This window comes from Dryobates pubescens, chromosome 9 (genome assembly GCF_014839835.1).
Source record: "Dryobates pubescens isolate bDryPub1 chromosome 9, bDryPub1.pri, whole genome shotgun sequence".
NCBI classification, from domain to species: domain Eukaryota; kingdom Metazoa; phylum Chordata; class Aves; order Piciformes; family Picidae; genus Dryobates; species Dryobates pubescens.
Genome location: NC_071620.1, coordinates 14,573,954 through 14,601,273, shown reverse-complemented (window position 1 = coordinate 14,601,273; position 27,320 = coordinate 14,573,954). Strand labels below are relative to the sequence as shown.

Genomic DNA, 27,320 nt, shown 5'->3' with positions numbered 1-27,320 from the left:
GAGAAGTCAGATCTCAGCTGGCTGTAACTTAGGAGCTAGGGAGTGTGTTCTCATTCCACAGCTGGGTTAAGCTTCCTAGAAAGCCAGTGACGACGCAGCAGGATGAGATGTGAGGGACTTACTGCTTGAAAGAGCTAACCAGGAAGGTTTCTAGGGATCCCAGATGGTGCTCTTTAACAAATGAGCCTCAGCAAAGGAAATTGAACAGGAATCAGCCAGTTCAACAATGGGATAACTAGTCAGAGCAGTTCTGGGCCTCCCAGAGAAAGCATGTGGCCAAACAGATGGCCCCAGTCAAAGTAGCTCCAGAGGTTTCTACCTCTTGGAAGCGTGTGAATTCTCAGCTGCATTTGCTCCTCAGTGTCAGCCACCAGTTTAACAAAAGCTCTGGGTTTATTGGTGTCTGTGTGGAGCGCAGATGAGACGCAAGTTTGGATTAACACTGGACAGGTCATATTTTTGATATCACACTTAGCCAACTGGTTTCCACTCCCATAAAGGACTGAAAGCAATAAGCAGTATGGCCTCAGAGGAAATGAGAGGATGAGTTCCACTTTCTGCGTGACTAAATGCTTCACAGAGTTCTGTGAGGGAATTTAGAAACCTTCCCATGGCCTTATCCAGGGCTCACAGGAGACAGCATAGTATTTGTTTTTGCCATGATTTTTGTCATATTCTTAGAATTATGGATTAGTTTTGGTTGGGAAAGACCTTTGAGATCGTGGAGTACAGTCTGGTGCTAGACCACGTCCCTCAGCAGCACATCTCTTGATTCTTTTAAATATCTCTTCTTCTTTTATGAATAAAGGGGGAGTTTGGGGGCTTTCCCCTCCCCTAGTTAAATGAATTGAAGATGAATGATTTAAAGGTGGGAGGTGGTCTCTTCTCACATGCAACAAGTGAGAGGACAAGAGGAAATAGCCTCAAGTTGTGCCAAGGGAGGTTCAGGCTGGATACTCAGAAAAAATTCTTCACAGAAGGGGTTATCAAGCATTGGAACATGCTGCTCAGAGACGAGTCACCATTGCTGGGAGGGATTTAAAAGACACGTGGATATGGTGCTCAGGGATGTGGTTTAGCAGTGGGAGCTTAGCAGTAGTGGTGGGATTGTGAGCTCTGGGCTAGCAGACGTGGCACTTGGTGCCATGGTTTAGTAGTCATGAGGTCTTGGGTGACAGGTTGGACTTGATGATCTTTGAGGTCTTTTCCAACCTTATTGATTCTATGATACTACATGAGCCAACACCCCAAAACCTGGAACTCAAAATCAGCAACTGGAACAGGAAGCCTCACATGTTACAATCTGGTCTCAAGCCCCACAATACTTTGCTCCATTTTGAAGCTGGCAGGAGGCAGGATAGTTCTGAATAAACTCAACCTATGGCATCTCAAATGTCTCTTCCAACCTCAGCAGTCCTCCGACTCTATGAGTCCATGAACCTAGGAAGCACCATCATAAACCTACCATCACAAAGCACTCGAGCAGCTTGTAGATACTGAGGTGGGGTTTGTCTGGGTTTTTTTATTTCCACTTCACATGGTCATCCAACAGACTCTGCAACAAGACCAGTTACAATGCAGTACCCCCACAGATCTCCAGGGGTTTCCCAACAGGAAGGAAGGTCTCGGTAAATGCTGCACGTACCCAGCTGAGTTGATAATAATTTAAAAACGCCTTTTGTTGTTGTTGTTGTATTTTTTTTTCCTTTTCTTTCTTTTTTTTTTTTAATAGTCAATGCAAGAATACCAACAATAAAAGTACAGTACAGGTAAATTCACAACAATATTACAGTGGAACAGGGTGACTCACATTGACGTGATGGTACAGTAGCAGTTATGTACATGCACTAAAGTGCGAGGACCCAGAGGCATGCAAGTCAAGTATCGTAGGTGTATTTTACAGCTAACTCCGTAAGACTTTCTGAGGCATTCTTTCATCTCTCTCTTTCCCCCCTCCCCCCTTTTCTTCATTTTTAATATATTTTTACACTTTTTTTCTTTTGCTTTACCTGTATTCCCCTCCATCTCAATCCATACCAGTCTAGCCAACTAGCTTAAATGGCTTTCTTCACTACTCGAAAAGGTCTCGCTTCAGACAGTTGAAGCCTCTTGAAGAACCTTGCTTTTAAAAAACTCATAACACTGACATTAAACCAGAGAAAAATTAACTTAAGACCCTAGTTTTACATGAAATAATAATAATAAAAAAGGGACACCCCCCCTAAAAAAAAAACAACGACCAAACCCAACAACAACAAAACCAACCCAACCCCCAAACTCAAAATGTAGCAGTGCAAATATAACCAAAAGGCAGTCAGCATTTGGAGAGAGCGCGAGCACGTATCCAAATTCCCTTAAAACTTCATTTACATTTTTATTTTAAACCTTGCTTTAGATCATTTGTACCTTTTTTTCCCCCCCATTTTTTTCATTTTTCTTTACCTTTTTTTTTTTTTGTATTTTTTCGTTGTTAATATACTGTATGTAGAAAAGATGGAGACAAAAATAGTTTTCTCGGCTATGAAAAAAAAAAATTAATTAAGTTATTACAGGCACATTAACTGTTTCATTCTAGAAACACCTCTTGTTTCCCAGGTTGGACATTCAGCAGCTGTATCTGAGAACATTCTTGGACCTCTCTGAGCGGACCTCTCTCCTGGGTGGCAGACACAGCTGGCAGGTGACCTGGCCGAGGCGAGTCGTAGCCCTGCTGTTCCTCTATGGATTTAGGCTGGCTCGCCTCCCTGGCTGGCGGTCTCTGCCCATGGCTCCTTGCTTCCACTCTCCTCCAAGGAAGTCAGGTCTCCGGTGGACTGTGACTGTGAGGCAGTAGGGGAATGTGAAGCCCATCGCGACGGTGGGCGACGGTTCGCTGGTCTCTCTGGCCGGGAGAAGCAGGGTTGGAGGGATGGGGCTAGTGCAGAACAAGGTAGTTCCTTGGCAGCCAAGAAAGCAAAACAGTGGTTAGTGACTTGCATTAGAAGCTGTTTAGGTGCACAAAGAGTTAAAAAGAAATAAATTCAAGCTAAAGCTAAGCCTGGAGAAGAGGAGGCTCTGGCGAGACATTACGGTGGCCTTCCGGTACTTAAAGGGGCCTATAAGGAAGGCAGAGACAATCTTTTGATCACAGCTTGTTGTGACAGGACAAGGGCTGATGGGTTTAATATAAAAGAGGGAGCTTTAGGCTAGAGATTAGGAAGAAATTTTTGACATGGAGGATGATGAAACACTGGTCCAGAGAGGTGGTGGGTGCACCATCCCTGGAACCATTCCAGGTCAGGTTGGATGGGGCTACGAGCAACCTGATCGAGTTGAAGATGTTCCTGCTGACTGCAGAGGGGTTGGACTAGAAGACCTTTAAAGGTCCCTTCCAACCCAAACTGTTCTATGATTCTATGATATGTCATGTCATGGGACAAATGCAACAGACAAGGTAGCCAGGTGGAAGTGCTGGTGATGAATGAATACTGCTGAGTGGTATTTTTATACAGCCTACCAGCTGTATTTAAAGTCCAATTTGATCCTTCAAGGTTCACAACCCTGAAATAAAATCTTGATTGTATCTTAAATCAACTCCAAGTAGCACCAGACCTGCTGATGAGAACAGCATGATTGCTGGTGTTGCAAAGGTCAGTATCTAAACCAGGAGTAATGCTTAGATCAACTCAGTTTTGACAGCAAGAACAAGACAGCAAGAACATGTCTGTGTGTGGGCTCCAGGTATCTGCATTTATATCCATGATTTATGGTACAGGTAAAGAGGGAACAAAAGTAAAAGATCTGGGATGTGCAGGAACAGCTGATAAACTTCCGGCTGCCAGTTCTCCTTGTGCTCAAAAACAAAGAGCTAGGAAGCACATTTGCATGACAGTTCAGGAAAATCCACTATTCACCACAGTAAGTGAAAAAAAAATAAAAGCAAGAAGGCCAGGTTTGGCATTTGCAAGCGGGGTGGAAGTCAACCACTGACTCATTCTGTCACCTTCAGAGTCCAAACCGACACAGAGGAGAAAAATGTCAGCAACAGAGTAATGACTACAGGAGTAGTGCTGATCTCCAGATGGATAGAAGATGAGGCTTACCTAAGATTTCATCTTCTGGACCACCACTCCTCACTGCCAGCTGCTGAAGCCTGAGTTACAGGATTCAGTGGTACTGTACATGAAAGATGACATGTACAGAAATGGGGAAAAAACCTGGACTTTTATTCCTCCACCAACTTTCTGCTGTTCAGTCTTGCTTACCCTGCCCTTGCAATTACAAACAACCTGCAGTTGTGATTTCTCACCCTGGCACCATGTTGGAAATTGCTTCTAATATTGATAGACTTTGCCCATAGCCAAGCTAGGCTTTTCCATCTTGCTCCAAACTCTCCTTACATTGAGATGAGTGATTGAAGGAGCAAGTTGGTCTTGTACCAAAGCCAAACTTCTGAAATTCACTGCAGGCTTTGGAATTTAGAAAAGCAAGTCAAAGGAGTTTGTCAGCCTAGAGGAATGTGCACGCTGGAGAGGAGAAGAGAGTGCAGTAGAAAGTGGTCTCAAAATCATAATGCAAAGTGGTGATTAATGAAGAGAGAGACCAGAAATGACACAACACAAAGGAAAAGCTCTGGCACAGAAAGGCAGACAAACCAAGGCAGCAGCAGGATGACACCATAGGAAGGAAAGGATTCAGCACACCATTTCACACAGAGAAGGAGGAATGTGACTAGGGATGGAGGATATTGGAGTAGGTAACATGATATGATTGGCAGTGAACAAACAAGGTGATGTGCCACTTCTCTGTGGCAGTAGGAGGACCAGCCATGAATGTTACATGACAATTTGGACAACACAGAGCTGAGGTAGGAGAAATGGAGCTTGTGGAGGTGTGTGTTTTGGAAAGAGTTCATTATCAGACTTGCAGAAGCCCCTGTGATGGGTGAACATTGATGCCTTTGGGATCAACAAGCCATCACAGAAGCTGGTTGTGGAGTCTCCTTCTCTGGAGACTTCCAAAACCCACCTGGATGTGTTATTGTTCAACTTGGTCTAGGAGCGCCTGTGTTAGCAAGGGGGATGGACTGGATGATCTCCAGAGGTCCCTTGCAATCCCTGTCATTCTGTGATTCTCATAAGGGGGTTGGACTAGATGATCTCCAGAGGTCCCTTCCAACTCCTGCATTCTCTGATACCTGCAAAGGGGTGGAACTAGATGATCTCCAGAAGCCTCTTCCAACCTCTACCACTGTCTGATTCTCACAAGGAGGTTGGACTAGATGATCTCCAGAGGTCTCTTCCAACCCCTGCCATTCTCTGAGTCTCCTCTGATTCTGTGATTCTATGCTCAGGGAGGCTGTGGAGCCTGGGCCAGCACTGCTGCCTTTCTGCATCTTCAGCCCCAGCCCCATCTCTGCACCAGAAACTTCACAGCAACAACCCTCTTTAAAAAAACAGTAAGGCTGAAGTATAAAGTGGTGCTAATGAAGACTGACTCTGTGTCCTTACTTCACCTCCTGCCTGAGGCAACATATGGTCTGTGAAAGCGGCCACTAGGCTCAGATTTGGTAATGCAAATCCATGTGACCAGCAGTGCTCACGGGCAGAGCAGCACAGTGAATTAGAGGCTCTGAGATGAGATTTGTGGGGCTTTTTTGTCTTAGCCTCTTTCCAAACAGCAGCTTAAAATGATATCTCCATAGCCCTGCTTGCTTCTGGCTGCTTTATCTGAGTTTTATACCAGTAAATGAGAGGCAGCATGGTGATAACTAAATTTATTTCCACTGCTGCCTTCCAGTTCAAAAGCCTCTCTCCAGCATGCCCACAGATGTTGGTCAGCTTTTACTGCATGGCAGGGTTAAGCTCATCTTATCTGGGCTGCACACATGGCCAGCAAAACACATGGCTGTGCTGGTGAGGGATGCTGCTCCAGGGCCAAGAAGTGCCAGTAGAGTACCTTATAATGTGCTGTCTGTTTATGACATGGACATGGTTTAGTGGTCATGGTAAGTGTTGGGTTGATGGTTAGATTTGATGATCTTAGCAGTCTCTTCCAACCTTGAGGATTCTATGATTCTATGACCTGCAATGTGGCTTGCTGGATGTGTGCTAAGGAAATTCAGTCATGATGAGGAAACTGACTGGGATGATTTCTTAAATTCCCTCCTTGCTTACCACATGTAGCTGTCACAGGTAGAAATGTCTTTGAAAGAATATCCTCCGGATAATTTAGTTTGGAGGTTGCTTGGAAGTATGGGTGGAGAGGCAGCACTTCTTAGCCCAGACATTGAAAATGGGGAAAATTATTTCAGCTTCAATTTCAGGCTACTTCCTAAGCCAGGCTGTCAGCCATCGTGGCTGTTAAAAAATAAATCAATCAGTTTTCTGGCTCTGAGGTGGAGTGGATGATCACAGCTCACATCTGCATAGCTTCTTCCCTCCATCCATGATCAAAACTGGGCTGGGAACAGCTTCATGAGCAAAAGTGGTCATCAGATGTGGACTGGTGATGGCCCCTCTTCCCAGCCCTGTCCATTGTATTTATTATAGATCTGAATCCCTCCCCAGGGTTTTTGATTTTCCTTTTACACTGGGCTTAAATTTTCCCAGTTTGGTAAAGTTTAACAAAATATCCCAACGGCACCAAGTTTGACTGAAGTGTGACCTCTCCATTGCCTGTGCTGCTGCAGGAGATGGCAGATGGGCTCCTATCCTGAGGGCTTCCTGAATGTCACATAGAAAGGACCCCACAGGGATGCTGAGTGTGTATTGATACCTCTGGATCTGTGGACATTTAGATCCCTTTGTTAACCCACATGTTCAACCACGATTGCTTTCAGAAAGCTCTGGAAAGAAGGTAGAAAGGACTTACAGCAGTGAGGCAGGCAGGGTTAGAGTCCCCAGGGGGTAGTTAATAAGACAGTTTGGTTCTGGACAGAACAGACAGAAAAGAAAAAGAAAGCAAGTAGGTTGGAAAAAAATGGTTTAATCAATTATGATTACTTTTTTTAGTGAAGATTTTCGTGTCTCAGGAAGGAGTCTCCGGAATTTATTACCCATTCAGATCATGTTACCGCTGCTAGTACAGGGAAACTAATAGTCAGAAAGAAAAGATAAGCCACCAGCAGGAAACGATATAGAAAGGAAGGAAGGAAACAAACCAACCTTTTACAATCCTAGCACAGTCTCAGCAGTGGACATAGCATTAAACAAACCAAACATTTCTACTCAGGAGAGAAATCATCTCTCATCCTTTGCCTACCTTGGGTAGAGCTAGGGATAAACCTTGTTGCTGTGAAAGAGGAATAAAGCTGCATTTTCCCCCACTTTGTTTGATTGCAAGAGATAATTTCTGCTTTGGATATCATCCACAAGTGAAAAGGTGACCAGTATTTTGTGTTGCTCTTGCTCATGTTGCTCAGGTTTCATGAAAGCCCTGTGCCTCACCCTTCTTCCATGTTCCCATTTAGCACTGATGCTGAATGGGAGATTCAGACTAAAGTCTGGAGAAGAGAAAGCTGCAGGGAGACCTTATGGTGGCCTTTCAGTACTTAAAGGGGGAAAAGATGGGGACAATCTTTTTAGCAGAGCCTGTTGTGACAGGACAAGAGTTTGAGGTTAGAAGAAGATTTAGACTAGATAGAAGGAAGAAATTTTTTACAATGAGTGTAATAAAGCACTTGAGCAGGTTGCCCAGAGAGGTAGTAGATGCCCCATCTGTGAAACCATTCCAGGCCAGGTGGGACTGGGTTCTGAGCAACTTGATCTAGCTGGAGATGTCCCTGCTCAGCGCAGAGGGTAATGGATTAGGTGACCTTTAAAGGACCTTTCTATCCCAAATAATTCTGTGATTTTATGATTCTATAAAAGCCCTCTAGTTCTTACAGCCCCATCCCTTCTTGTTAACATTCCCTCTAAGATGCTGAACTGTACAGCTGCCCTCTCCTCCACAGGTCTGTTTGGGATAGTTCATTCACGCTGCTGTCTCCAGAAATGAGCCTGTCCACCACCAGCACAGGTCTGTTGTGTGACCTCTATGATTTACTCCCTTGCTAGTCATAGAAGAGAAATGTTCATGCAGCTCTTATGTTGTTAGCTAGGTACTGCTAATCTGCATTTTTAATAGGAATAGTTATAAATCCCATGATAAGCAAGTAAGATAGGGGCTCAATGAATTAGCACTTAGCAGGCTACACTTGAATTTGCTTGTAAGCAGCTCTGGGCAAGTTAGAAATCATAAAGTTATTAGCCCTCTGTATGCAAATACACTCACAGCCCCCATACATACATATGTAAATATGTATATATATAATATATGAACTAGACTTAATATCTGCAGCAGGAACATGAAAGAAACTATGTAACTGAACCACCCCAAAGCTCCAGTGAAACGAAAGCCACCAAGAGGTATTTCATGCAAGTCTACAAGTCATTAATCCACTGTGCCATGAGTGTAGGAGCAAGAAGGATTTTGATGGTAAGAAGGTCACTTGTCCTGGCCAGAAAGCAACAGGTGAAGAGGAAGCAGAACATAGGGAACTGCAGGAGGGTGGCAGGGGCAGCTCCAAGCACAACCTATTTCCTCCAAGATCATCATCACTGAACTGCTGTGTCTGGCTTTGTACCAAGTGTGCTGTGTGCCCAGTGTAAGCCATAAATAACCCAAGGCACCTGCAGAGTCTCAGCTTATTTGTGGTTTTGTTTTCAGCATCCAACCCATGCTCCATGAAGCACATCTTGTAGAGCATCACCTCACCTAGGAAAAGCTAAGCTCATTGTGTGAACAGCCACAACCTTCTTTTTCAATGCACATGACAGGACCACCCAAAGATCATAATGACCACAACAGTTGTAACAACTGAGTAAAAGCTGCAAGGGAAAAACAAATCACAGCTCTAAGGCTCAGAACTCAAAAGTTTCACAAGATCTCACAAAGAGGAGCAATTTTCCTGCCAGGATGGTGGTCAATGAGTTTTTGCTAAACAGCATTGACCCAAATCTCTCTATGCATCAAACTCGGGGCCCAACACTAGTTGATTTTGTTGACAGCAATTTGTGGTGACGAGGGATGCCATCCAGTGATGTGAGATGACATCCCTTTGCTGCTACTTGAAATCTGCTGAGGCATTTAAAAGATGCAGGAGGAAATCAAGGGTTTCCAGGGATGCCCTGAAGGCAAAGCTGAGTGGAAACCTGTGAGAGTACAACACACTTTCTGATAAGGACTGATAGGGCATCCCCAGTATTTCAACCTAAGGATAGAATACAAGGATAGATAAATGAGGCTGCTTCCCACTTTCATCCACTCTGAGCTTTGTGCACAAAGCCCACTTTCATTCTCTGTTATTTAGAATGTCCACATGTTGGTTTTTTTCCACATGCACAAACTTCTCTACTTATATCTGTTCAGACTTCACAGACCAAAAACATCCTCAGCTTTGGATCCTTTGAGGTAAAAAAGATCATGTCCTCTGAGCACCACTGACAAAAGAGGAACTGATTGGCCGTTAAGAACCACCCCCAAGAGCAAAGCAAACTGCAGACCAAAAGTCTCAGCTCTTGGGTCCCCACAGTTCCTTCAAGCAAAAAATTGAGTTAGAAAATGGGGGTTGAACCATCCCTTGAGGATATCTGAGGCAGAAGTGGTAAAAGTCAGCCCAGTGAGGCCAAGGTGGGATATCTTGAGGCAAGGAGGAGCTGCTGCCCTGTGGCCTGGGCCCACCAAAACATCAGGATGTTAAAGGGGCAGCATGGGGAGGAGAGAATGATGTGCTCCTACCCCTGCCATGGGGAACAGCACTGACCAGCACCACTGGGCATAATTCAGCTAGGCATAATTCATAATAATATTGCTGGCCATAATTCAGCTTCTCCAGGCCTCCTCGGGGCAACTCTCTCATGGGCACAAAGGTTCAGCAGAAACAGGAAGCTTAGGCAATGGTAATTGAAAGTTCCTGTCCATCATCACACCATCTTGTTTGTTGAGTGCTCTAGAGCATTACTGTACCAAATACTTGCTGAGACAGATGATCGCTGCTGACAGCAAAATATCAATAATGAGATCCTGAACCCCAAGGACATACCCCAGCTGACTACATTTTTTTCCTTATTCTTATTTTTGTGAGGCAGCAACGGCCAGTACCAATCATCACTCCATGTAATCACATTCACAGACCCAAGACAAACTTAACCAGATACATCCAGAAAAGTCATCCTGGAGACCCTGAAGTGTTACTTCAGGGTATTGTAGAGACTACTTTTCACATAAACTTGTTCACACCCTTGTCTACCTTTCCATCCACCACAAAAAAGAAATTTACTCAACCCTGAAGTCCCTAGAGCATGTGCAACATGTGGTGTGTTTTGTGACAGAAAGCCCTCATCCCAGACATTCAGGGGACAACCATTTTTATCCTATAAAGGCATCTTTATCCTGTGAAGGATAAAGCTCTTCTGATGCTTTCAAACCTGATAAGCTGTCAGGATAAGACACTCAATCCTTTAATGAGTTCTTCAGTGACTAATCCAGTCCTTTCATGACTGGAACTTGCTAGTAGTACCATGACAGGACTAGGATAGCCATTGGAAATACTCAGTAGGGCTACAAGAGACCTCAGAATGCATTTGTTCAAAGAAGAGTGCATTTAGCCATGGGAGGAAGAACAAACAAACTCGTTACCTCTATGGACCCTGGATCTACTTTGACAGTTTCTCCTGTGCTGTTGTCATTGCTAAGATTTGGTGGGCTGTGTGAAGGTAGCCTTCTCTCTTCCTTTAAGGCATGCTCCAAAAGTTTCTTATTCAAGATCCTGGCAGCATTTTCTGTGAGCGTATAGCCTGGAGGAGCGGATAAGTCCTGCCTGATACTCGTCACCTCAGTCCCATCTTCCTTTTGTGCCTCTGTTCCCAACCGGAGAGGACTGGGTGACCTGCCACGGGTGTTTGGACATGGCTCCTGCAACGAGCTCAGTTCTGGTCTGGGTTCTGCTGACCTGGACCGGCTGCTAGACCTGGGGCATTTTTGAAAGGTGTCGTGAAAGATGGGGCTATGGTCGATGATGTTGAACAAACTGGAGAGGCCATCGTTGATGGTGGTGTGGACAGGGCTCTCCCTTGTAGTGGTTGACCTAGCCCAAGCAGACTCACTGAATCCTTTCTGAGGTGTGCCAGGCAAAGCCCGGTTGTTGGGCTGGTCTGATTTGGGAAGGGCTTTTCTCTGCAGCTTTGGAGAGCCGTATTTGGGGGAGCAGCATGTGCGTTCAAACTTAGCCTGGACCTTTTCGATGACGGGGGTCACTTGCCTGCTCCTTAGGCTTCTGGATGGTGACGAGACAGGCGTGGACCCCCCCTTTGGTGTCAGACACTTGTGTGGACTGCTGGTGATGCTGCGCAGGGTTTCGGTCTGCAGGCCGACGCTGATCGTCTGGGTGGTCTGCGTCCCTGTCGTCCTCATCCCGTTGGTTTGACAGGCGGTGTCCTTGAACTGAGGCTCTGCTGAGCTCGAGTTGGAGCGGATGGCGTTACGGACAGAGAAAGCTACCTCCTTCATGTCATCACTCATGTTTTTGGACATCTCCAAGCTGTGCAAGGGGGAGGCGAAACCCACAGTAGTGCAAAGAGGACGCTCAATAGGATGAAGACCACCCTCCAGAAAATCCTTGTGGTGTTTGGCCAGGTCACACGACCATCTCCCAAACATATCTGAGGAAGCACCTTTTGTCTCAGTGACATTCCCCATAGCTTTGGTCACAGAGAACAGGAAATCTGTCTCGGCCTGGTTCTTCCCTTCACTGCCAGCTATCACCGAGTTATCAAACCTGCGCACAACCGGGGGGCTGTGGAAGACCCGAACCCCCATTTTGTCAGTTACACCGTGACTCCTTGTTGGCTGCTTCTGGCAGTGCTCCGGGCTGGTCATGGTGTTAGTTGTCATGGTGCCACTGGTGGTGAGGTACCATGATGAGGCCTGAAAGGGATCTGAAGGAGGATCGTTGCTGGCTTTCCCCATTTCTGTCCTTTCTGCCCAGCCTTCTGCAGGCTTCTCAGTGGCCCCACCATGGTTCCTAGTGTTACTGTAATCCCAGTTTTTGTTGAACTCCTCAATGTATTTCAGATCATCAGGAGACAGGGGAGGGGTTATGTCATCTTTGCTGCTGGACAAAGGCAAGTTTTTTTCTGGTAGAAATGGAGAAATATCCATCAGGCGCTGAAATTCCGACATGGAAGAGACAGACATCGCCCTGGAGAGGGGAACACAAATTAGTCACCACAAGGGCTCAGAAACTCTTATTTTCAGCAGCAAAATCACTCAGGAAACCCAGCTTTCACTACCTGCCTATATATAAAACCACTTCAGTCCTACCTTTGGTTAGAGTTCCCTTTTGCTACAGAATCATAGAATACCAGGTTTGGAGTGACCTCAAGGATCATCTGGTCCAACCCTTCTTGGGACTAACCTTTAAAGCAGCTGTGCAATGCAAGCATTCCTGATGTGCCATTAGAAGCACCAAATGATTTATTGATGGCTTTTAATTTACTGCTCTCAGCTGGATTACTGCTTGGAAAATGCCTGAAATATGGAGTAGTAGGATGCATTTCAGAAATATATCATTCACAGAAAGTGAGTGACAAGCAAAGCAGGATTCTTGGTAGAAACTATGGGCATCCAACTGAGTTGTCCTGCTGCTTCATTTTAAGTACAAAGCAAACGAAAAAAGAAGCTTTCTGAATGAGACTACTCAAACATGCCTGTATTTAGTTATCAGGGGAGACCTTATCTGTCTACAACTACCTGAGAAAAGAGGCTGTAGAAAGGTGGGAGCTGGCCTCTTCTTCTAACAGATAGTACAAGAGAAAATAGGCTCAAGTTGCACCAGAGGAGTCTTAAATTGGACATTAGGAATAATTTCATTCTTGAAAGAGTTGTCAAAGCCTGAAACAGGCTGCTCAGGGCAGTGGTGGAGTCCCCATCCCTGGAGGGATTTAAAAGCCATGCAGATGTGGTGCTGAGGGACATAGTTTAGTGGTGGAATTGTCAGTGCTGGGTTAACAGTTGTACTTGATGATCTTATAGGTCTTTTCCTTCCCAAAAAATTCTTTAATTATTAAGGTAGGTTCAATAAGGGAACTTGGGGTAGGCGAGGATTCATCAGGCAGTGGGTTTTATGTATGAGTGATCTGGAGGATACAGGAGAATCACATGGTGAGTTTTCAATCAAGACCATGAGCTGCAGTTAGGGTGTATCTGTGTTAGGGAGTTCAAGTGACATTACAAATGTGGTTTTGAAGTAAAGCTCCTATTCAAATGCTCTGGTTTGCATCAAGGGACAATCTTAAAGAGCATGGGCTGAGTTCCTTTGGGATAGAAGCAAGCTGGAAGATGCACTCCAAAAGCACAATTTATGTACTTGTGGCTTAGGTGACTATTCAACCCATGGGATCATACCAGAACTAATCCAAAGTAAAATATCCTGACATGCAGGGGCATATTTAGATGTAATGTTTAGTGACACGGTTTACAGGATCCCAGGATGTTAGGGGTTGGAAGTGACCTCTGGAGATCTTTGAGTCCAACCCCTCTGCCAGAGCAGGACCATAGAATCTAGTGCAGGTTGCACAGGAACACATCCAGACAGGTCTTTAAAGTCTCCAGAGAAGGATACTCCACAAATTCTGTGGGGAACCTGTGTAGTGGTGGACCTGGCAGTGTGGGGTTAACAGCTGGACTTGATGATCTTAAAGTCTTTTCCAACCCAAATAATTCTATGATTCTATGTCAGGTCCTCAGCGCCAGCTGTTTTCCTCCACATATTGGTGTCTACAGGTCTGAACTACTTGGGAAAGTAGGCACAGCATTCAGTGTAAACTGCAGCTTCACAAACTTGCATAAGGATTCATCTTTGTGCACCCCAGCTGAATGTGGCCCAAGTCCATCAGAGCAGAACAGAAGCATACTGAGACAAAATAATCCCTTGCTAAATCCATTAGTCTGGTTCATAGGCACCTTAGGAGGAACCAGGGCTATGCTGTGGGTCTGTGGCTTAGGCTCCAGAGATCTCTGGAACTTACCCTGTAAGTTCTACTCACCTTTGAAGGTTTCCTTTGTGTGTGTCTTCCTCCTGAAGAAAAAGAGAAACAAACAGGGTAAGTTATCTCTGAGCATGTTGGTGGCATTATCTGGTGGTCATTTTGCCATTCACTTCTCATTAGCTGCTCACTAGTGTGTTTATCTCTAAAAAGGGGCAGATTCTCCCTCTGGAGGAATCTTGAATTCCTTTCCAACAGGCAGCAGAATAGACAATCCCACCAGGACAACTACTTCACAGGGAAAGCCCCCATGTCAAATCTACAACAGCTCTGAGCTTTCAGAGTCCTGTGCAATCCCAACTGGAAGCTGCAGAAGGAGTTTTTCCATGTGATTTCCTGTGTGTTCTATATCTTGGTTTGGATCCCATAGCTGTGAGTAAATCTGTTCTGTGGAGCTAATCTGCCAGAGACCTGGCTGCGCTGAAATAAGAGATAGAATCATAAAATCAAGGAATTGTTTTGGTTGGAAGAGATCTTTAGGGTTACTGAATTCAACCATTAACCCAGCCCTACCACGTCTCCCACTAAACCATGTCCCTCAGCACCATATCTACACACCTTCTAAGTCCCTCCAGGGATGGGGACTCCACCACTTCCCTGGACAGCCTGTTGCAGGTTTTGACAACCTTTCGGGAAAGAAATTGCTTCCAGTGTCCAACCTAAATCTCCCCTGGTACAACTTGAGGCTATTTCCTCTTGACCTATCACTTGTTCCTTGGGAGAAGAGAGCAGTCCTCACCTGATTACAACCTCCTTTCAAGCCATTGTATAGAGTAAGAAGGTCCTTTGACATAAGACTGCAGTATGTGTTCTCTAGGAACCAACAAATGCCCCAGCTGAAGCTCATTAACCTAGCTATATTAAATCTGCATGTTGATCATGACTTGTTTCATGAGGACAGTACCTACAGCTTGCTAACAGCATTAAGTTATTGTTATAGTGATTATTTGCCTCTGACAATTCCCATAATGAGTTGTTTTTCTTAATAGATACTTCTGAAGCAATTGCTCTACAGTTATTTTTTTCAATTGTTTGCTTCTATTTCTAATAAATTATAGGGAATGCAAAATCTAATCAGGAACATAAAGAGTATCAGGAGCTATTAATTTTATTTGGCCTCAAGAACTCAAGGACATGACTAACACAGAAGTGGATTTCCAGTTGTGACAATTCAAAAGGAGCACCTCTTAACTCAGCAAATACCTTTCTGGTATTTATCCAGAGTCAGAATTAAAACCTGGAGTAAATTGATACCCCTTGCTTTCACTCTGGTGGCTTCAGTGGAGTTACTGCAAAGAAAATCTGATCTAACTGAATGGAGCATCAGGTTGAAGGTTGGGTTCTAGACCCTTTGGCAGTTTTGTTGCCCTTCATTGGAGGTGCTGGAGTGTCCAAAGAATTGCAATGAAGATGGCGAAGCATCTTCTGAGGAGCCACTGAGGGAACTGGGGCTGCTTAGTCTGGAGAGTAGGAGACTGAGGGGAGGAGACCATCCCTCTCTCTCTACAACTACCTGAAAAGATGTTGGAGTCAGATGGGGGGCAGTCTCTTCTCCCTAGTAACAAGCAACAGGACAAGAAGAAACAGCCTCAGATAGCACCAGGAGAGGTTTAGTTTGGACATTAGGAAAAATGTATTCCCCAAAAGGTTTGTGAAGCCCTGGAAGAGGCTTCTCAGGGCAGTGGTGGATTCCCCATCCCTGGAAGTATTTAAAAGCTGTGTAGATGTGGTGCTGAGGGACACGGTTTAGCGGTGGACTTGGCAGTGCTGGATTAATGGTTGGACTTGATGATCTCAGAGGTCTTCTCCAACAAAAACAATTCCATAATTCTATGATTCCATTATTAACTTCTACTACTGTTAGTACCACAAAGAAAATGCAGTGGAGAGGAACTGTCAGCAGGCTGCAGCTGTCTCTGTGCATCCTCAAATCAGCTATTTGTTAAACTCCAATCAGTTCTGCTTCAGCAAACCCTCTGTGGGGAAATGGCTCTGCCCAGGATTCACTAAATGATGCTTTGAAGAAAAGAAGCTAACAAATACCACCAAAGACCAAATTTTGCTGCCAACACACTTGTTGATGGAGGCAATAGCTGAAAACCAGGAAAGGGAATAAATGTTTCCCTTCTGAAATATCAGGCTGAGCTTGAAGGGAAGACAACAGGAATCAAAATTAAACACAAAACACATAACCTGCCACTGGTACTAACATTCCTCACTGAGCACTTGGACCTGTGTAGAATAAAAATTAAGAAATAATAAAGATGGGATCCTCAGTGAGAGCCATACAGTTGTGAGAGGAACTGGAACACAGGTATCTTAAAATGTAAGGATGCTCACATTTCTTCCCCCCTTAATCTTTTTTCTCTTCTTCTTCTTGGAACTTGATTTTCCAGCCCTTTAGGTGAATAACAATATTATACAATCTCAGATGTTTGGGTCAAAATTCCACAAGCACTCATGTTCCAGTCAAATCTGAACCTGGTCCTGTAAGGAGCTTGAGATCCAACATGTTGACAAACTCTTTTCCTTAGTGGTCAACTCTCAAGCCTGAGTACATATATACATTTTCTGGAGAAAAGAAGGATGAGAGGAGAACTTCTGACTCTACAACTACCTGAAAGGAAGCTGGAGTGAGACGGGGATCATGGAATCAGAGAATCATAGGATGGTAGGAGGTGGAAGGCACCTCTGAATATCACTGAGTCAAATTCCCCCACACCAAAGCAGGATCACCTAGAACAGGTCACACAGAAATGCATCCAGACAGGTCTTGAAAGTCTCTAGAAAAAGAGACTCCATAACCTCTCTGAGCAGCCTATTCCAGTGCTCCATCACCCTTACAGTAAAGAAGTTTCTTCTCATGCTGAGGTGAGACTTCCTGTGTTCCAGTTTGTGTCCATTGCCCCTTGTCCTATCACAGGAGATCATCTCTTCTCCATAGTAACAAGTGATAGGACAAGAGGAAATGGCATCAAGTTGCACATATTGGATATTAGATTTGGATATTAAAAGAAGCTTTTTCACTGAGAGGGTTATTAAGCCCTGGAACTGACTGTTCAGGGAGGTTGTTGAATCCCCATCCCTGGAGGTGTTCAAAAGACACAGAGATGTAGTGCTGAAGGACATGGTTTAGCACCAGACTTGGTAGAGGTAGATAATGGTTGGACTTGATGATCTTAAAGGTTTTTTCCAACTGAAATGATTTCATGACTCTCTGATCTTTTACTGGGAAGCTCCTGCTTCCCAATTTGTTATTATGTGTATACTCAGGCAGTATGTACCTGCCCAGAGCACAAGCTGGATGCCTAACCCATATGCAGAAGCCTGTAGTGGTGTAGATTTTATCAGGACACATCCTACATTTGCTGTGGCCCAACAGCATCTCTCAGCACTGTGTTTTACATCTTCAGGTTGTGATCATAGGCTAGGTACTTTGCTGATGAAGAGTAACTTTGGGGTTTTAACAACTCATTTCACTTACTCATGCTAATCTATTTAGAAGGCAACAACAATGAAATAACCGTAAGTTCCTGCTCACTGCAGGAGCATTGGACTAGGTGACCTTTACAGGTCCCTTCCAACCCAAACCATTCCATGATTCTTTGAAGCATCTCTCTGCAACACTTACTGCTTTATTAACAAAATACAGCCCATCTTTCCTCACATACACATCTGGAAGAGACTGAAGATCTTCTAAACCAATATGTTGTGCCAAATACAGCTATCATCCATAAGAAGAATGACCACAAGTTGAGGTAATCTTTGGGACCTTTGGGCTGGCTCCCAGTTTTTTGGGTGATTGACACTGGTCTAAGCAGCTCATAACAAGGAAAGAAATCTGGTCCACACCAAATTCCTTCAAAACAGTGCTTGTGACCCAATATCTCACTTCCTTTAGCAGGGATATTGCACCAGATCTGACACAGGAGACAACACAATGGCTTGATAAAAGACAGAAGATCTCATACCTCCATTAATCCGGTCAGGAATTTCTCCCGCTCCGGCTGCCGGGACCGGTGCTCGTCAGACTCATCAGGGGAATTGAGAGACAGTGACTCCAGGAAGAGGTTCTCTGTGGCACTGCACCTATCACTCTCCTTTAGCTTGGACAGTGACCTGTCATCAAACTGAATGGTGTCTGAATCAGAGTAGGATCTTGAGCTCATCAGACGAGGCACGTGGAGGTTCCCCTGGGTTGTGAATGGACGATGGTTATTCTCCTTCTGGTCACACAGAAAACCACCGCCTCTTCGTGGGCTCACTTCTTTCTGAAGCTGGAGACAAGCAAATTAAAAGGAACAGGAGTTATAGGTGTAGTGTATAGCATTCTGCAAAACTCATCCTTCCCCAGGAGCCAGGCACCACAAGATCACCCCCTGGCTCCAGGGATGTCGCTTTGCTCTGCTGGTCATTCTGCAAAAGGGGGATGACTTTGATTTGATTACTCATGGGGTTTTGAGTATTAGAGTGGTGGGACTCTGGAATAGGCTGCCCAGGGAGGCTGTGGATGCCTCCTCCCTGGAAGTTTTCAAGGCTGGGTTGGATGAGGCTTTGAGCAGCTGAGTCCTTGCCCATAGCAAGGGTGTTGGAACTAGATGATCTCTAAAGGACCTTTCAACCTAAGCCATTCTATGAATCTATATCTATAAATATATATATATCTATAAATATTTGTTGTTTATTTATTTATTTGGTGGCTTTAATTATTTGTTTTAAATATTTGCCAGCACTCTTCATGCACAATTAGCTGCAGGAGCAGGGCAGAGGGAAATTCTCTGAGGGAAAACAAAGTGACAGTGTACTTAAAAAAAGAAAAAATAAAAAACCAATTTGAGCTCTGAGAAAAGTAGGTCAACATTTATTTATTTTTTTCATATGAGAGCAGTATTCCCATACCCAGAGTAAAAGTGTAGTATATATTTTATACGTTGGTGGGAGCTTCCCTCTTCCCATACGTGCTTTATTCATGAGCTGTGTGAAAGCAGACAGGCGAAAAACATGAGCATGAAATTTGGCACACGTGCTCCTGCTATCTCTTAGACTCTGTGTTTCAAACATACACACTGGTGTAGTCCTCTCATCCTCTACATATTGCCATACATGGAATACACACAGAAAATCCCTGGGGAGAAGGACTTTGGAGATAAACTAATTACTTCCATATAAAGGAGGGCATGACTGCAGCCCAAGAGGATATTCAGCTAAAAGCCTGCAAATATTTGGAAGCTTCCCATCACACAGGGAAATGTTTGATTGTAAGCAAAGATGCAGTTATGAAGCTTTGCAGGCAAGCAGCCAAGACTTCAAATGCTACTTCTGATCATCCTTGAAAAGGAGGCTGAGGGGGAGACCTTCTTGCTCTCTACAAATCCTTGAAAGGAGGTTGGAGGTAGGTGAGGGTTGATCTCTTCTCCCATGGAACAAGTGATAGGACAACAGGAAATGGCCTAAAGTTGCACCGGGGGAGGTTTAGGTTGGATATTAGGGAGAAATTACTTCACTGAAAAGGTTCTCAAACACTGGAACAGGCTCCCCAGGGGACTGGTTGAATCCCAGTCCCAGGAGGTGTTTAAAAGAGGCAGAGAGGTGGTGCTGAGGGACATGGCTTAGCATCAGCCTTGGCAGAGTCAGTTAGTTATTGGACTCAATGATCTGAAAGGGCTTTTCCAACAAAAATGAACCTATGATTCTATGATCTAGTCCTCTGAAATGAGCTTGATATCATATTTTTTATTTCCCCCATCTCTTACTAATTCTGAGTACAACTCTGTTGTACAGCAAATATGTAGTTGAAGCATAGAGTTCATGGGGTAGTAGCAGAAGAAATCAGCTCTAGGACTAGTTAAGAGCTATTTTGTTGGCTCTCCCAATATGACACTAAGAGGTTATGTGATGTTTAATGAGAATTGAAGGCTAAGTGACATTAACAGGAATTTCTCTGTTCCTTCCTTCCATGTGCCCCATTCCCAGGGAATAGAAAATGCAGTTTTGAACCAGGTTAAGTCCCTCAAGTTATTCAGGATATACTGAAGAGATTAATATTAAAAAATACAACTGACAGGGCCAGCAGCATAAACATCCAAAGAGGTACCAATGACTCTATGTGTCCACTCCCTTTGTATACTGGGACATGTCCTGAAGGTTATTCAATTCCCAGCACGCATCAAGAATCCACAGCATGCAATTTGGCCACTGAAACTCAATAGGTAGAAACCAGCTCAGGCAAGCCATAGAGAACTCAGCAGCTTGTCCTACTGAACTCTGGACACCAGCTAATTTGGATGAAGAAGTACAAGCTCACAGGCATTGGTGTTTTCCCTTAGTAGATGTGCTATTGGGCTGCATTGTAAGGGCAGCTCAAAAAGCTGCATGAAGCAAACAAAAACCCCCTCATATAAATGGGGAATAAAAAAAAGTCCAGACTAACATTTTTTGATGTTTCTAAATTTAGAAGCTCAAAAACAACCTCTTGTGGTCTGGAAAACTTTCATATTGGTCACTGTCCACTCAGACCTCCACTATTACCAGGAATTTTAGACCTATCTGTAGGGTACAGGATTTTCCCAAGTGCATCTCTGTGGGTTTAACAGCCATGGCTCAAACTGAAGTTTTGTCTTGCACTCATCATATTTATAGCCTGGTGTCTTTCCTTTAGCTTGTTGTTGTACATGAGACACAAATAAAGAACCCTTTCAGAAACTGGTCATGAAGCTGGGAGACCTTATTATGGCCTTTCAATACTTTGAGGGGGCCTAAAGATGGGGACAATCTTTTTAGCATGGCCTGTTGTGACAGAAGAGATGGTTTTAAACTGAAAGATTTAGACTAGAGAAAAGGAAGAAATTTTTTTACACTTAGGGTGGGAGAACTGCAATACTGGAAATGTTCCAAACCATGTTGGGCTGTAAGCAACGTAATCTAGTTGAAGCTGTCCCTGCTTACTGAAGAAGGTGTTAGACTAGATGACTTTTAATGGTCCTTTTCAACTCAACCATGCCATGATTCTAAGCTTCACCAGGCTGTCATCAACTTGTGAAGCCACTTGTACTTCATTCAAGTGCAGTGTGCCCTAGAAGAGCACACACAAATCTGGTTCCCTTTCATCTCTGATGTTCTAAGGACAGAATATGTTCAGTTAACTGAAGAGCCACAATTGGTTATTCTCACTTTTCCTGGAATGCATGACTCAGAGCTGAACAATGGTCGATCAAAAATGGAATATCAACTCGCCCTCATTAATCTTTTTATTTTCTCTATTGCTTCCAGCTGGATAATAAATTCATTAGACATAATTTGCCTCTAAGACTAAGCACATGAAAGTATGGATAGCCATGAAAAACAAGGCATTCAGTTATCAGATTTGCAAATGATAGCAGAGATGTGGACAAAATTCAAGTGACAATGGTCAGAAGTGTCTTCTGACTGTTTATTATTGATAGCTGCTTATTTGTTTACAGTCAGAGCTCTGCATGGTCAAGCATTGGAACAGGCTGTCCGGGAAATGGTGGAGTCACCATCCCTGGTGGTGTTCAAAAAATGTGTAGACATGGCACTTTGGGATATGGCTTAATGGCCATGGTGATGTTGGGTCAATGGTTGGACTCCACGATCTTAGAGATCTTTTCCAACCAAAGTGATTCTATGATTCTATGTCAACCTCCAGGTTCCTTTGTTAGAGAAAAAGAATCCAGTTGAGACTGAGCAGTCAGAGCAGCTGCATCTTTAGTGGCTGATTCACAGATGAAGAGACTTTTTTTTGGCAGGAAGCTGGATGTCAAACCTTGAATAACCCTGCGTGTGGGATTGAGTGCTTCAGCACAAAGAGGTGCACAAAAGCTTTCAAACAGGAGGAATCGATATGACTCTGTCTGCCCAGGGTAATTGAATTGAGGCAGGAAATGGCCTTTAACCTGCATCAGATTTCTCATAAGTGGTCTTTTACAGGGCTTATGAGCATTTTTCCTTTACTCCCTTGTGCATGCAAATTGTTTTGGAGTATGAGAAACACTGATGTAGCCAAAGAAGCAAAATTGTTCCTGTGCTGCTTTGTAGTACAGTTTCTTGACTTTGGTCTGAGTGTACTAATGGTGTGATGCCTCATATGTGCAGCCAGACACTCCGTATCCCAAGGTGACTCTCTCTCCCAAAGCGTCTCCTTACCTGCTCTATCCGCCTGAGCAGCTCCTTCTTCTGACGCTCCCATTCTTGCCGGTCTCTGTCAAGCCTGTCCAGGAGCTCCACCTTCTCCCGGTTCCAGTTCTTCTCATTGTGCTGGATTTGCCAGCGAAGGTCCATCACTACACCATGACTCTCAGCCAGAAGTTTCTTGTGCTCCTCTCTCTCCCTTTTAAAGGCTCCCTTTGCGTCGGAAGTGAGGCCTGTTTCTCCCAAGGTGTTCTCACTCTTTCCTTCCAGCTGGAATTGACACAAAATATTAGAAGGACATTAAACATTCTTGATTCTATGATCAAGATGTCATTGAATGTCTTGAGTTGGAAGGGACCTTAAAGATCATCTAGTTTCAATCCCCCTGCCTTGGGCAGGGACAGCTTCTGCTAGGACCAGGTTGCTCAAAATGTTATCCCATTACTGCAGCTGATACCAAGCCAACTCCTCTGAGAAAATACAGCAAGAAGAGGTTCAGTTCCTTTGTCCTCATCTATGTTCCATGAGCACTCATACTGGAATCCAAGAGGAAACTCAAGTGGCAAAGCTTCAGTCAAACTTCACGGGCAGCTTTCAGTCATCAGGGTAAAATCATAGAATCATAGAATTGTCAGGGTTGGGAGGGACCTCAAGGATCATCTAGTTACAACCCCCCCTGCCATGGGCAGGGACACCTCACACTAGATCAGGTTGCTCAGAGCCACATGCAGCCTGGCCTTAAAAATCTCCAGGGATGGGGCTTCTACTACCTTACAAGCCTTAGGCTGCCTTAGGTTTCCTGTTTCACAGGGCACCTCAGCCATTCTTTACTGGTGTTGCTTGTGGAGGACATTACCTGTTGGAGGTGACACTTCAGCTCAGTCATTTCCACCTCCCAGGCTGCCTTGTGCAAGGCATACTGCTGCTGGCGGCCCTGGCGCTCGCGCTCCTCATCCCGCAGCTCCGAGCGGAACTCATCCAGCAGAGCCTTCAGAGCGTTCAGCAGCTTCCGATTCTCACTCGCCTGTCACAATAAGGCAAAAGAATGTTAGCACTGGATGGCTTCGGCCTCCACTTTCGTTTTTTAGGAGGAAAAATCTGCCTCCAAGCCCACTGCATGGAACAGAAACTTTCTGGCCTAACTTTTGCATGAGAATGCTAAGAACAGCGATGCCTTCTCTGTCTACTTCTGCCCAAGGAAGTGGTAGAGGCACCATCCCTGCAGGTATTCAGAGAAGAGTCCAAAGAAAGGGAATGAAGCTGGTGAAGGGTCTAGAGCACAAGTCCTGTAAGGAGTGGCTGAAAGAACAAGGGTTGTTTAGTTTGGAGTAAAAGGAGGTTGAGGGGAGACCTTCTCGCTGTCTACAACTCCCTGAATGGAGGTTGTAGCAAGGTAAGGGTCAGTCTCTTCTCTCAGGTAACAAGCAACAGGATGAGAGGAAATGGCCTCAAATTGCACAAGGGGAGGTTTAGGTTGGACATTAGGAACAATTTCTTCACTGCAAGGGTTGTGAAGCCCTAGAAGAAGCTGTACACAACAATGTAAATAATTTTCACAGAATCCCAGCATGGTGAGGGTTGGAAGGGAGCTCTGGAGATCATCCAGGCCAACCCCTCTTCTAAATCAGGATCACCCACAGCAGGTTGCCCAGGATCACAATGTCCATGTGGGTTAGCAATCTCTTCAGAAGAGACTCCACAACCTCTCTGGGCTGCCTCCTCCAGGGCTACAGCACCCTTACAGGAGAGAAGTTTTCTCTCATGTTCAGATGAACTCCGTGTGTTCTAGTTTGTGCTCATTGGCCTCGTCCTGTCACTTGGCACCACTGAAAAGGGTCTGGTCTCATGCTCTTGATCCCTAGCCTTTAGGTACTGATCAGCACTGAGAAGATCCCCTCTCAGTCTTCTCCTACCTAAACACCTCCATGCTTCTCAGCCTTTCCTCATAAGAAAAATGCTCCAGTCCCATCATCATCTTTGTAGCCTCCACTGCACTCTCTCCAATAGGTCCTTCTTTCTTGAACTGGGGAACCCAGAACTGGACACAATACTCCAAATGTGGCTTCACTAGAGTAGAGTAGAGGGAGAGGAGAACCTGTCTCAACTTGCTGGCCACACTCTATTTAATGCACTGCAAACCACCATTGGCCTTCCTGGCTGTGAGGGAACATTGCTGGGTCATGGTAAACTTGTTGCCCACCAGCACTCCCAGATCTTAATTACTTTTCCTTTGGGCTTTTCTGATAGCTAAACTTTGAAAACAAATATCATGTGAGCACTAAAAGACCTAATTAGGGATTTTCTTGACCAGCAACAGTACAATTGTATTGTTTGGTAATGCTTTTTCCATTGGACCACAGATGCTTAAACTCTTATCCCTGATCTTACACCATCCAACAGGGATCTCACCCTTTCTACTCAGCTGAACCAAACCTCTTTCTTTTTCCAGAAGCTATTGTCCTTGACCTCTTGCTACACACATAGAAATGCTGACTTACAGCAAGCCCTCCCCTACTGTGCCACCAACCCAACTTGCCTCCTTATCTCCTGCCCTTGACCAGGTTTCCTGCTGTGCTCAAGAGACTGGCCAGTTCTTTGCATGATACTTTCCATAGTGTGCCCCAGCAACCAGGTAAGGGACAACACCATGAAGAGAAAGATCAGGAGTCCCAGAGAAGTGTTGGAGTCACCATCCCCGGAGGTGTTCAAAAAACTTTTAGACAGGGAACTTTGGGACATGGTTTAGTGGGCACAGTGGTGTTGGGTTGATGGTTGGACTTGATGATCAGAGGGCTGAAGCACCTGCCCTATGGGGACAGGCTGAGAGAGTTGGGATTGTGCAGCCTGGAGAAGAGAAGGCTCTGGGGAGACCTTCTTGTGGCCTTGCAGTACCTAAAGGGAGCCTGCAAGACAGTTGGAGAGGGATTTTTAACAAGAGATTGTAGTGATAGGATGAGGGAGAATAGCCTTAAGCTGGAAGACGGGAAATTTAAACTGGATATTAGAAAGAAATTCTTTGCAGTGAGGGTGGTGAGACACAGGAATAGATTGCCCAGACACGTTGTGGATGCCCCCGCCTTGTAAGTGTTCAAAGACAGGTTGGATGGTGCTTTGAGCAGCCTGGTCTAGTGGAAGGTGTCCCTGCTCATGGCAGGGCGGTTGGATCTAGTTGATCTCTAAGGTACCTGCCAACCCAAATCATTGCATGAGTCTGTGATTCTGCAACTTCCCTAAGCCCACAGATGGGGGGGTGGAAAATAAAAATGCTGTTTTTATGGGGTGTTTGGGATGAGTGGTGAATCTGGAAGTCTCCAAGGTTTACACCTGCCCAAGAGAGCCCTGAGTTGCTGGTTTTGCCTGGCAAGCTCCAAGACAAAATGCATTAGCACTTGTTTCACATTAGGAAGGAAGTTTTGTGATAGTCTAGGAGTGGCTGAGATAAGTAGGTCAGAAAAAAAGAAAGGGCTTACGGTAACTTGAAGTAACCCACATTTATTTTTAACCTTTCATGTTAATATTTAATGGCTTGTATTTTCAGCCTGCTGCTGACTTCCTCACCCTGCCTGGAAAGTGAAATTGTTTTGAGAAAAAAACAAAGAAGATAAACCCTGAGGCCTTCATTTCAACAAGCTGCATTTAATTTTGTGTTGTTGTGATTGGAGGCACTTGGCTGGGTGCAAAGTACACATCTCACTTGTCTAGGAATTTTGTGTGTCCAGTGTGTGGAGGAATGGAGACACAGCAGAAGGGAAAGGGGTGAAAGAATGCTAACTGATGAGAGGCAGAGGAGATGGATACTCTGGAAGGGGTCATAGAATCATTAAGGTTGGAAAAGACCTCTGAGATCATGGAATGAATCATAGAATGGTTTGGGTTGGAAGAGACCTTGAGGATCATCTAGATCCAACTGCCCTGCCATGAGCAGGGACACCTTCCACTAGACCAGGCTGCTCAAAGCACTATCCAACCTGTCTTTGAACACTTACAGGGTGGGGGTATCCACAACGTGTCTGGCCAATCTATTCCTGTGTCTCACCACCCTCACTGCAAAAAGTTTCTTCCTAATATCCAGTTTAAATTTCCCTTCTTCCAGCTTAAGGCTATTCTCCCTCATCCTATCACTACAATCTCTTGTTAAAAATCCCTCTCCAACTTTCTTGCAGGTCCCCTTCAGGTACTGCAAGGCCACAAGAAGGTCTCCCCAGAGCCTTCTCTTCTCCAGGCTGCACAATCTCAACTCTCTCAGCCCTCTGTCCCCATAGGGCAGGTGCTTCAGCCCTCTGATCATCAAGTCCAACCATCAACCCAACACCGCTGCGTCCACTAAACTTTCCTTCCTAATGTGAAACAAGTGCTAATGCATTTCATCTTGGAGCTTGCCAGGCAAAACCAGCAACTCAGGGCTCTCTTTGGCAGGTGTAAACCTTGGAGACTTCCAGATTCAACACTCATCCCAAACACTCCATAAAGACAGCATTTTTAATTTTACCCTCCCCCATCTGTGGGCTTAGGGAAGCTGCAGAATCATAGATTCATGCAGTGATTTGGGTTGGCAGGTACCTTAGGTCCAACACCTCTGCCATGGGCAGGGACACCTTCCACTAGACCAGGTTGCTCAAAGCCTCATCCAGCCTGGCCTTGAACACCTCCAGTGAGGCAGCATCCATGACTTGCCTGGGCAACCTGTTCCTGTGTCTTACCACCCTCACTGTAAAGAACTTTTTCCTAGTATCCAGTCTAAACTTGCCCTCCTGAAATTTCAATCCATTCCCTCTTGTCTATCACTACAAGCTCTAGTAATAAGTTCCTCCCTATCATTCTTGTAGGCCCTCTTCTGGTACTGGAAGGCCACCATAAGGTCTCCCTGGACCCTTCTCTTGTTCAGTTTGAACAACCCCAACTCTTGCAGCCAGTCCCCATAGGGGAGGTGCTCCAGCCCTCTGATCATCTTTGTGGCCCGCCTCTACCACTCAACCAGTCTGAAGTGCTTCTTGTGCTGGGGGTACCAGAACTGGGCAGAGTACTCCAGGTGAGGTCTCACAAGAGCAGAGTAGAGGGGGAGAATCACCTCCCTCATCCTGCTGGTCACACTTCTTTTGATGCATT

General features: G+C 44.9%; 1 protein-coding gene across 1 annotated transcript in view; it reads right to left on the bottom strand.

The window, feature by feature from the left end:
• Positions 1–2,453: 2,453 nt before the first annotated feature.
• MTCL1 (microtubule crosslinking factor 1) overlaps positions 2,454–27,320 on the bottom strand; it is a 120,475-nt gene continuing 95,608 nt past the window's right edge. The window contains exons 10-15 of the mRNA XM_054164119.1: positions 23,071–23,238; positions 22,230–22,484; positions 18,038–18,343; positions 14,067–14,098; positions 10,660–12,220; positions 2,454–2,936 (exon numbers count right to left, since the gene is read on the bottom strand). Of these exons, the coding sequence (XP_054020094.1) occupies positions 2,727–2,936; positions 10,660–12,220; positions 14,067–14,098; positions 18,038–18,343; positions 22,230–22,484; positions 23,071–23,238 (2,532 nt within the window). The 3' untranslated portion in view covers positions 2,454–2,726. The remainder of the gene's footprint in view (positions 2,937–10,659; positions 12,221–14,066; positions 14,099–18,037; positions 18,344–22,229; positions 22,485–23,070; positions 23,239–27,320) is intronic.